The sequence below is a fragment of the Labrus bergylta genome, chromosome 5 (genome assembly GCF_963930695.1).
Source record: "Labrus bergylta chromosome 5, fLabBer1.1, whole genome shotgun sequence".
Taxonomy (NCBI): domain Eukaryota; kingdom Metazoa; phylum Chordata; class Actinopteri; order Labriformes; family Labridae; genus Labrus; species Labrus bergylta.
The window spans coordinates 824,982-836,582 of record NC_089199.1 but is presented as its reverse complement, the minus strand read 5'-3'; the positions used below and the strand labels follow the sequence as shown (position 1 = coordinate 836,582).

Here is an 11,601-nt window from a genome sequence, read left to right as displayed (position 1 = left end):
GTTAAAATTGATGAAAACAGAACTGATGAATATTTCATTTTCAGACTAAACTGTCTCAGGAGTCACATTGTTCAGAGTTCATTATTATCTTCCCCTCCCTTAAACATCTGCTGAGAAAACAAAATGTTCAAAAGCACCAGATTTGTTATTTTTGTAGAGCTGCCTATCCTTTTCTTCGACAGCCAAAATTATGTTAAGTCCATCATTTAGATATTTTCTAATTTTAGAAAATAATTACAACAGATTTCAAGCTTTAGAGTAAGATTATCTCTAACAAATTGTTTACTTTATCCATTTTTACTTATTGCAGCAACCAGGTGTCCATCTAGAGAACTAGAAGTAGATTGGAAAAAGGCTAAAACTTATAAATCAGTCCCTTCCCCCTACTTTTTCTACTATAGATAAAAGCTTTCATGTCAAGGACTTAAATCTTTGTCCCTATTAAGAGTCAGGATTACGTACTTGAGTTTAACCTCAGACTGATTTGAAGTTCCCCTGAAAGACTCACCTCTGAGATACAGAGATACACACGATGCCAGGCCACCATTCTAACTGGAATCGTCTCTGTTACTGGTCTAATTCTCATTAAATCCTTCAGAAAGTTTTTTTTTCCTGGTCAAAAAACTTACAGTTCCAATATGTAGCCCATATTCTGTAACGATCACCTCAATATCCAAAGATTCTAATTTCATATTAATTGTCATGGTCATAATCAGGCTTACATTTCTGCTATTCAACACTTCGTCATTTAGCTATTTTTCAAAGCAGAGGTAAGACTTTAACAGAAGCATGTACCTTCATATCAGATGCATTATATTTCACAGGAGTAAAAATATAAATAAGTAATGACTGTAGATGTGGCACTGAAGGAGAGGTGAGGTAAGACTGGAATGGTAGAAAACAGTTTAATCAGTAAAAACAGGAGCTGCAGAGTCAAAGAGACTATTCTCTGTTGGGACACCAGACTGGATATGATTGATCTGTTCATACTGGCTCATATGTAATGACAATTATTTACAATAAAGTCACATGGTTAATGATATGGCATCCACAAATATCACATGACTTTGAAAAGAAGTAACTCTGATAAAATTCATAAAAGCAGTTTACATCTTTACTTACATTTAAAGATATGTCCTTGATTCATTTACAGGCTACTCTGTACAGATCAAACAGTTTTACAGCACGACTCTGCATGTATTTCTTTATTTGACAAAATGACAAAAGGCTGCGTATCTAATCTATAAAATACAGCTGTTTAGTCACTGAACTCGCATGAATGCATTCATCTGAACACATCGATGAAAAATGAGAGCACTTTAAATATCCATACAAAAAATTGGGCCCTCAGTGATTTACGAAAGATGTATCAAATGTCCTTTGAGTCCTTTGTGGGTCTGCAGGCGCAGGTTCTCCCTCCTGATAGGCTGAGCAGTGCAGTCTGTTGTCCTTCATTAGGGGGGGGACATAGCTTATACGGAGCTACCATTAACCAGTAGATACAGCCACTCTTTAGTCCTTGTTTTCAGGATCAGTGTCTGTGAACGAGCTGCACTCCAACTCTTTGTGCCTCGTGGACGTTTGAGGCGTTTAAAGAAAGTCTTCAGACTGAAACATAAAAACAGCTCCAACAGAAACAGGCGAACCAGGAAGAGATATCACAAACAAGTAGCGTTTTGAAAGTGGAATTTCCCTGAATGTTTGCGAGTCTAAAACTAAATGACCCTCCCAAAATCAAAAACAAAAACATGATCACGTTAATGCTCCACAGTCTTTATAAAAACAACATTTATGTTCTTGAACACTTACAAAAAAAGTTAAACAAAATAATAAATTGAGCAGTGAATTAAAAAAAAGTGCATTGCTTCAAGTATGTAAACAAAATGATTTGTTTAAAGGGAGAGTGACATTTGTTGTGTCAGTGTGCGTGAGCCTGGACCAGTGCTGTGACTCCTGAGGTTTGGCACACATGTATGAACTCAAACACACACACAAACACACACGTACAATGTCTGGAGGGAATTCCTTCTTTTTTCCACATTTGTCTTCATGGGGGAAGTCCGCTGCTCCCTTTTTTTCAGTTGTCGTTGTCAGATGTGGAGGAATGAGGCTCTATGACCTGCAAAGACACACCCCTCTGTCAGCGCCGTCACATGGTGGTGTTGCAGTGGCTGCTGGGAACATGGGGCGGGGCGGGAGAGAGATGAGTTGGATGGAGAGCAAGGTGCAGCACAAACACAAAACGAAAACACAAAAGGAACGGATGAATCAACACGAGAGGATGAACACACACACACACACACACACACACACACACACACACACACACACACACACACACACACACACACACACACACACACACACACACACACACACACACACACACACACACACACACACACAGTGATCCTGATTGTGGTAAATGAGGATCAGAGTTTCATGGGATAAAATTAAAGTATAAAAATCTATGATTTAAGAAGAGGGGGAGGGAGCAAAGACGGTTGATTAGTGAACTTCTATTTTACATTAAAGTTAAAAAGACAATTTGAATATTCTCTACGAGTAAAGCATTTCTAAGTGCCTTTGATAAACACTTATCAAGTGGATATACCATGTGAATCCACAGCTTTTTATCTACAGGTTAGTACTGAAACTCCAAAAATGTTTGTAGTGTTGATACTTTGAACAATCTTTTTCAACTCAACTCGATCTAAATCCGACTAGGGACAAAACTTGAACTGAGGAACTTCATCAAGTTCCTCAATTCTTCATTAAGAGAACTTTTCTTAGCTAAAGCTGTGGCCGTGTTGCCTAGGCTGTTTAATTTGCATTAAAGAACTTGATAAGTTGGTAAATCTGTGTGTCTGAAGGAAGTGATGTTTAAAACTGAAAACTACATATAAATAGAAAGAGTTGAAACAAGAAGTTTCTAACAAAGACCTGAGGTATGCTTCATAAATCATTCATGTTGCTTCATCACTACATTTAGATGAACTGCTTCCTGCTTCATTGAAAATGGTTAGGACGTTTAGTGTAGATTCAGGACGGGTGCTGTCTTCGTTTGGTTTAACTTTTACATTGAAGATAGTTCTGTGAGTATGAGACGGACCACAAGCAATGAAAACATCACTGAGGACAGGTCGTAGAGTGACGCAGACATTTGAGGGACAAACAGAGGGACTTGTGTGACACACAGTGATACAGATCCAACGAGCTCACAGAAACTACACACATCATGCACATAGTGTGGCTCGGGTGTACACTCACTCTGATCCCGATGAGTCGCCGTCCACAGTCCCCGCCTTGATGCTCATGGCAACACCGTTCAGCTGATCGGGGAAGACGTGTTTAGTGGGACCGGCACGTCTGTCACTCGAGCAGGACCCCTGTGGAGACCCCGTGTCGGGAGCATTTTCACAGAGTTCATTGTGGATGCGGTTCAGACCGTTCCTTTCTACAATAGGAGACAGCTGCTTCTTCTTTAGGATCCCTGAACAGGATAAAAACAAAATGTCACATCCTTAGGAAAATGTGCAGATTTTTCTTTCTGTTTATATTTATTGAAAATATGAGAAAAAAAGGGACAGTGGTGTGTCCAGACTCCGACAGACCTTTACCTCTGTGAGGGTGGGCATGGAGGTTTGGCAGACTGGGCAGCAGCACCGTCATGCTGTCCTGTGTCCGCCCGTCTGGTAACGTTCGCCCATCGCGGCTGAGACTCTGATCCTGATAGGCCAAAGTCTCTGATTTCAATCTGTCTGCAGCTGCTAGCTTGCTGTCGCTCCCTGCTGCGGTGTAATCTACAGGCCAGTAACTCTTATTCAGAGTGTTGTCTGAAAAACAAAATGAACGACATGAAGTCGACACAGTCATATCAGTTTAATGTTATCATCAGAGGTGTCAAAAGTATTGACATTCATTACTGAGGTAGAAGTATAGATACTAGGGTTTAAAAATACTTCTGTAGAAGTTGAAGTATCAACTCAAGCTTTTTACTCAAGTAAAAGTGTCAAAGTACTGGTTTCAAAACTACTTCCAAGTATAAAAGTAAAAGTAATGTAAGGGGAAAAAAATGCCATTAAGGACAAAAGCTTAGGCCACGCCACAGGGGCCTATAGTGCACTACCCCTCCCCAAAAACATTTTTCTAAAGGCCATAATGACTATAATGTTATATATATCTCCAGGTGCAAAACAGAGCGCTTCAGGTGCTCCTTTGTGCCCACTGCCATAAGACTGTATAACCGCAGCCTATGACAACAATAACAGTACGTCCTTGACACAAAACTTCACCCCAATAAAACACTACCCACATGACCTGCTTCATTATTATCATTGTATTATTATTATTATTATTTAGCATCAATATATATATACATATATACTGTACATTCTATATATTTTTATTATATTATTATACTAGTCTATATTATATAACATTTCATTATATTACACTATATTGTTCATATTATACTACATTATATTATATAACTGCACTCTGCATTACTGTGGTACAACACTGCCTCTCTTCTCTGCTGTTTGACATGACTTGCTGCTATTGATCATACCATGTCACTTTAATCATCACTTGTCACTTTAACTTGTCATTCTCTGCAAATACTGTCTCAATTCCCCCCAGTTAACTTCATCATTCATTTTGTACTATATATACCCTGTTTTTATTTTTATTTTTATTTATCTTATCTATTCTATTTAATGTGTATTTTTGAGCTTTTTGGTCTGTGCTGCTGTAACGTCCGAATTTCCCCTCTGGGGATCAATAAAGTATTATCTTATCTTATCTTATATTAAAATGTTAATGTTGAAACATTTGGGATGCACCTGTTTCGGCCGCATTTATGCCCATTGGAAATGAACACATTTTAGTACAAATACATTAAAGAACCATATATGTATACTACTGAGCATTAACATGTGTTTCATGGAGCTGAAGTTATGATGATGCCTATAGTGTGACGTGATTTGTGTCATGTGCAGGTGCGATGGATCGCGTACAAACCAATAGGGTGTCAGAATGGTATGTGTTTATACTTCTCATCCAACAACAATCAAATTCACTCTATCCGGATGGCGCGATTTATCTGGATAGGTTTTTGTTTTTTTTGTGTTTTTTTGAACGATGACAAGCCAGAATGAAAACAAGCTGAAATGAAATAGGAGTAATGAGGCTATTTTTCAAATATAAGGAGTAGAAAGTACAGATAATTGTGTGAAAATGTAAGTAGAAGTAAAAAGTCGGCTGAAAAATAATTACTCCAGTAAAGTATAGATACCCAAAATTTCTACTCAAGTAAGGTAACGAAGTATTTGTACTTTGTTACTTGACACCTCTGATAAACATTTTGAAATACTAAAAGTTTCACAGGGTGTTTCTGGTCCTTACAGTTTACACAACATTAGTTTAAACAGCCCTCAGTTTGATAAAACAAGAATTAAAAGCCGACTCTGACACTGCAACATTGTTTTATTTGGTACAATTTATTAAGGGCATATCCTCCAATTCAGTTACCCTTTAGCTTGTTGGGAGGAGGAAAAACCAGAGTTGCCTTTGGACTATGTTAAAAGAACCTTTTTGTCCAGCCATGGATGTAATATGTTTGATTCAGGTGGCTAAAGGGGGTCTGGTGATTTGATGAATACTTTCAGAAAAGCAGGGTGTGTAAAAAAATCTGATGCTGAAAACACAGAGTTGAATGTAATGATATCTTACAAAAGGAAAAACAGCGGGCTAAAGTGAGACGGGCTTTTGTACCGTGTTGTTGTGTTCTCTTGACACCATTGGATGCCAGGTTTTCCCAGCATTCATCAGGCGGGACTGGACCCTCCTCGTCTTCGCTATCGGAGGAGTGGGTGGAGGCGTAGGAACCGCTCTGATCGTCCTCTAGAGACAAGTCACTGTCTGAGTCGCTGTCACGATCTGCACAGAGACAGTCTAGTTTAATTTAATCAGTCCATCAATCTATTTGAATTTTGACAAAATCAGAGGAAGTGACTGAGAAAGATACCATCCAGGTGTTCTTTAGTTTCATGGAAGAGTGATGCGTGGTCATTCAGAGCGATGTGAGCCTGACTGTTACCTAAACCGTCGTCCCTGAGAAGACACCAGAAATCACTCTGTCAGGTGATGATGACATTTTAACACTTATCTGATTTATTAAACATAATGCTAACTTACCTGAGGACAAACGGCACATAGCTCTGCTGGCTCTTGCCGCTCTGCACCGTCCCGTTCAGAGACACACTGGAGTCCCCAAAGGGAAGGTGGTACAACTTGCCGTCCATGTAGTTTGAGTTGCATTTGTATCCCTGGAAATATCAGAGAGGAGACGAGCAAACCATTAGAAACATCAGAACAATCTATTGAAACAGTATGCTTGATATGATATATATTTTTCAAATGTTAAATCCCATTATGCTACCAGACCAAACAATATCTAAGTCCACCTCTCTAAACTTTCAGACATTGATCTCGGAAGTCATTTTAAATAAATTTGGAAAAAATGGAGACCTTATTCAACTTCATGGTTGAAAAGAAAACACAGACTCATCACTTAACACATGACAGTGTTTAACACACTGTCAATAAAAACACAAACGGGGTCAAGAAAAGTAGGTGGTGACTTTAGAGATCAGCTGATGTGATGATTTATGTGAGTCCATATAAAATCAGTTTTTATGTGTTAACCTCTGCTCTACATGCTGGAGGTGTCTGAGTAGGGACTTACAGAAGCTTTTGACTTGATCATATGATCGGGGCGCTTGCGGCTGCAGCAGTATTTCATGGCATTCCTGGCTTCCTTATTGAAGACGATGCGGAAGAAGAAAACAAAGGGACCCTGGGGATGGAGGACAAAGAGGGTTAAAATCACTCAACTGAAATAGAAAAAAATCAAGCATTGTTTCAATGCTTGATTTTTTTTTAATTTAATTCATTTTTCATTTTCGGGGGGGAAGCTGATGTGCTCACCTGCACACAGTTGAACCCAGCGAAAAGGTAGTGGAAGATGATCATGTCGCTATTGACGGAGAGGAGCGCCAGAAAACAAGTCACTGAAACCAGGAAGAGCACGCCACCTGCAGTCTTCAGGCCCGAGCTGCAGGATGACGATAAATCACGAGAGAGAGAAAACAGAGGCGTTAGTCTGAAGCTGTGAAGATGGAGGTTCATGACGAGCAGAAGCTGTGGACATTGTCTCATGGAGAGCTGTCATCATACAATGTTCACAGTGAGTCAGTATGTCACTGTACAAGACAGGTGTCATGTAGGTCATTTCATGAAAAGATTTTGTTTAAAAACACAGGAAATAAAATCATTTTTCATGCATGACAGAGCTTCAACTTCTTTTTAACACTGATTCAAATTGAAGTCTTGCGATGTGAGAAAATAGTGAAAATAAACCAATCAAGTCTTAGCTTGTTTGAAAGTGTTAAACTCTTCTGTGATCCATCATATCTGACAAAGAGAAGTCACCTCAGACAATATCTACTCTCGTCAACAAGGGAACATTTCTCTGACGGAGAATTGCTTTGTGCTGCTGCAATCAATTAAAACATGACATAACAAACAATGTCAACAATTAAACTCTATAAGAGTACAACAATAGACAAATTCCATACACCAAACAAGAAGCATGAAATGACTAGTAAAATGTCAAATACATCCTCTTCCCTCTGTGTTTACTGATGTTGTTTATTTATGTTTATTATAACAGATCAATAAGCACAGATTGAATAGATGAAGGTTTGATCTGATGTCATTGTTATTCACTGCTGATGGGGCTGTTATTGACGTCCTATAAAGAGTTGTTTGACAAGTTTTCCTGGTTTGATTAGAGGGTGATGAGTGTCCTCGTGCGTGCAGACTTTAGCAGAACGACTTTAATTGTGTCTTAATCCGACAGCATGTAAACAGGGCTGATGCTCATGAAAGATAAAAAGCCTGTGACACTCACACTCGAGGCTGTTTCTTCTCCATGCTGTGGTGTCTGAGGGAGCAGGACGCTCTGGACGACAGGATGTAGAGGAAGATGTTCATCTGTAAACACAACATTGAATCACTGCTCACAGCGAGGCGGGAGGAGTGTGTGAAACCTTTCTGAGGGGATTTCAGGGTGAGTAAACACACACGCATGCTGACAGTGATCCAGCTGAACAGTGACGGGTGTGTTTGCTGTAACAACAGCTATAGAGCCACTCACTATGAGTCAGGATGAGGATATGTGGCTCTGCTAACATTACCATTGTGACCAGTTCACATATGTGTCCAAAAACAATGATGCATCTTCATGCATCATTGTTTTGATTATTGTTGATTATTTTCAATTTGAATCTTCACTTCAAATATGAAATGCTCTCCACTAAATCAAAGTTTCTACATGAGCAGAGCAAACTCCTGCAGGCACTCACAGAGGCCACCATGGCGATGGGTCCAGCAAAGCTCCAGATGAGGGTGTCGTACATAGACAGCCAGCAGAAGTCTGGGTTTCCGTAACCTTCAGGGTCGAGACCTACTGCCAGGCCTGGACACAAACACAGGAAGACAAATTCTCCATCAGACAACAGAAGTCACAACGACACATTTAATAAGTCGAGAGAGAATCAACTCAAATCAAAAACCTTTTATTTTAACGTCTGTTTTACTCGTTTTTCTGTTTACCTCTATTAAGACCTTTTTTCTATTCTGTCGGTGTCCATCTGAAGCATTAAAGTGAGGAAGTATTCTTTTCAAAATAAAATAATACTTTTTTGAACAACAGTCAAGCGAGGATAACTAGACAACATTTTACTGGAGAAATTGTAATCTTTGAAGAAGAATTACAGATCAGACTTCAAGATTGAAAGCATGTCTGATAAGTGTGCAGATACAAAGCATTCACTAACATTAAATATACACACACATTTACATTCTAAAACTTATAATTGTGTCATTATTTAGATACAAATAGTTTTTAATCCAGCTCTGACAATGTGACTTTGACTGAACAATAAATGAAAACCAAAAACATGATTTTTAAGCACACACTCTAAAAAAGCAAGATAACCAATTATTTTCTCTTTTAAATCAAATGTTGTGTCCTTATAAGTAGATTTTTTTCTTTTTTTTAAATGATGATGGTGTTGAAAATATCTTTCTAGCCTCCTTTTATTTTAGAGAGTAAAGATTCTTGAGGATAAAAACTTGATGCTGAAACTTTCCCAGGCATCTCCATCCCTGCATAGGTACATTTTTATACTTTTTTTAATGAATAGCATCATGATGGTTTCCAACCTGTAATAAAGGCAGGAACTCCCCAGCCAATCAGGTAGTAAAATCTCATTGGTCCATAGTTGATGTCTCGCACTTCGCTGATCATGCGGTAGATGTGGAGCCCCTCGAGGAAGAGCCAGGAGAAAGTGCAGAGGTAGAAGAAGTGCAGCAGGATGGCGATGACAGTGCACAAAAACTGCACGGAGAAGAGGAACAGAGATGAGTGATTAAAAAAAACAAGATGAAAAGTTTAAAAAGAAGAAACAGAGAAGAACTGATTACCGGGTTGTCGGCCTGGTTGATGCCCAGGATGAAGATAAGCTCTGAGAGGAAGAGAGCGGCAGCTCCGTTGTTTATTATACTCGTCTTGTTGCTCTGCATGGCTCTCAGACAGAGGAGGAAGATGCTGGTGAGGAAGAGGAAGCCCAGGGTCACCCCCACCGTGCTCCACGTCAGGATTTTGATCGGCAGAATTTCTCCGTTCTGACACAACAATACAGAAAGAAAAGTTTAGAATGATAACAGAGTGATGATATCTGTGTGTGTGTGTGTGTGTGTGTGTGTGTGTGTGTGTGTGTGTGTGTGTGTGTGTGTGTGTGTCAAGATTGTCTCACCTCTCTCCTGGAGACGTCCATGAGCACAGCGAAGCTGGTCATGTGATAACACTGACAGCTGATGTGGGTGCTGTTTCTGAAAACCACCTCGCAGCCCTTTGCAGACCAGCCGCCGCTCCCGCCACTGATATGAACATGATGAACAATGTGAGAATAAAATCTGATCTCTCCCTGTATGTCAGTGTGTGGGTGTTGTTGTAATAATAATAATAACTTTATTTATATAGCACCTTTTAAAAACACAGGTTTACAAAGTGCTTTGACAAACAGCAAAAACAAGAACAAATTAAACTAAACACAGAAGAACATAAACAACAGCAAGAACATAACAAATGCAAAATACTCAAAATAATTAAATACAGTTCAACAGAAAAGAACCCATAGTGCACGATACCCAACAGACATATATAACCCGACCATCACAAAAACCATCAGAAGAACCCAGGAAACACAAGAACCCAACAACACGAGCTGAGACCAAGAGGACAAAAGATTAAAAAAGATGTAAGAAACTAAAAGAGCTAAAGCAAATCAAAAGAGAACAGCAATAAGAAGTACTCACAGTATGGTGTGGTTCCAGAAAACACAGATGGGTTTGGAGCGCTCCTCGGTGGACACCAGGCGGAACTGCACAGTGATGGGTTTGTCCAGAGTGTGCTGCAGCAGCTCGTCGTTGTCGTGGACTGTGATGCTGACCACTGGCGTGTTGATGACAGGACGCTTTGGCACCCTGATGGAAAAAAAAAAAGAGGTTAAATTTAAAACTAAAACTTTTATGAGTCCCTGTTGATAAAACTACATTCAAATGTTCATCAAACAAACAAACTAAATGACAAGCTCAAACCATCTATGACAGTGCTTCCCAAAGTGTGGGCCTCAAAAAGCCCTTCAACCAATTTTAAGAGTAAAAGAAATATCACAATAATGATGATTTACAACACCTCCTCCTTTGAATATTTGTAAATTAGTCAACCCTTTAAGTAATTAGTAAGGCGTGTCATGACTATTCATGGACATATTGTTTAGTAAACTTTTGTGTCTATCTTGCCATAATATAATTTTGTCATGTCTAATAATTTACCCTTAAAAACAAAGAAAATCATCTGGGTAACAATAAAAGTGTTTAAAAAAGGTTTATGCTGCTACGCGTGTGTCGTGTTACTCAACTTGTTTTTATTTTATCTTATAAATTGCTGTTTTAAGCATTTTAAATTCCACATATCCAATAGAAATAACTTTAACTATGTTTACCTCTTTTGATTATCTTTATTTCATAATGTTGGTTGAGATATTTCAGCGGGTTCTGGTTCTCGTTCTTACCTCAGACTCCTCTTGTCGGGGTCGTAGCTCTCTGGCAGCAGCGAGGCCAGGCTATGGAAGATGATCACGCTGGCGATGGCGTCCTGCTGGTTGTCCTCAGGGTGGCGTCTCTTCCTGTTTGCCGAGCGGTTCCTCTGCGACGACTCTGGGAAGACGTCCAGGTGCCTATGGCCCTTTGTGTCCACAGGTGGCTGGAAGACAGAATCTGGCAGCGTGACGGCCGTCTCCAGGTCTGCAGGACGAGGACCCCTCAGAGACTGGTACCGTGGGAGTTTGGCTCCAGCAAAATTCATCTTTTTCAGACGATCCACGGATATGACTGTAAAGAAATACACACACATACACATAAACACAAACACACACACAGCCTAAGTTCATCTCCTTTTATTATCATCTC

The 11,601-nt window shown here is 39.5% G+C and overlaps 1 protein-coding gene across 4 annotated transcripts in view; it reads right to left on the bottom strand.

The window, feature by feature from the left end:
- Positions 1–891: 891 nt before the first annotated feature.
- The window catches only part of celsr2 (cadherin, EGF LAG seven-pass G-type receptor 2), a 64,528-nt gene continuing 53,818 nt past the window's right edge, over positions 892–11,601 (bottom strand). Inside the window, exons 20-34 of one of the 4 annotated variants that reach the window (XM_065954502.1) lie at positions 11,205–11,523; positions 10,447–10,614; positions 9,885–10,008; positions 9,553–9,753; positions 9,292–9,466; positions 8,430–8,542; positions 7,976–8,058; positions 6,991–7,117; positions 6,749–6,859; positions 6,199–6,329; positions 6,029–6,114; positions 5,776–5,940; positions 3,615–3,836; positions 3,271–3,493; positions 892–2,174 (exon numbers count right to left, since the gene is read on the bottom strand). In XM_065954502.1, coding sequence (XP_065810574.1) covers positions 2,150–2,174; positions 3,271–3,493; positions 3,615–3,836; positions 5,776–5,940; positions 6,029–6,114; positions 6,199–6,329; positions 6,749–6,859; positions 6,991–7,117; positions 7,976–8,058; positions 8,430–8,542; positions 9,292–9,466; positions 9,553–9,753; positions 9,885–10,008; positions 10,447–10,614; positions 11,205–11,523 — 2,273 coding nt within the window. In that variant the 3' untranslated portion in view covers positions 892–2,149. The remainder of the gene's footprint in view (positions 2,175–3,270; positions 3,494–3,614; positions 3,837–5,775; positions 5,941–6,028; positions 6,115–6,198; positions 6,330–6,748; positions 6,860–6,990; positions 7,118–7,975; positions 8,059–8,429; positions 8,543–9,291; positions 9,467–9,552; positions 9,754–9,884; positions 10,009–10,446; positions 10,615–11,204; positions 11,524–11,601) is intronic. The other 3 variants (XM_065954504.1, XM_020642126.2, XM_065954503.1) reach the window with 3 other exon arrangements.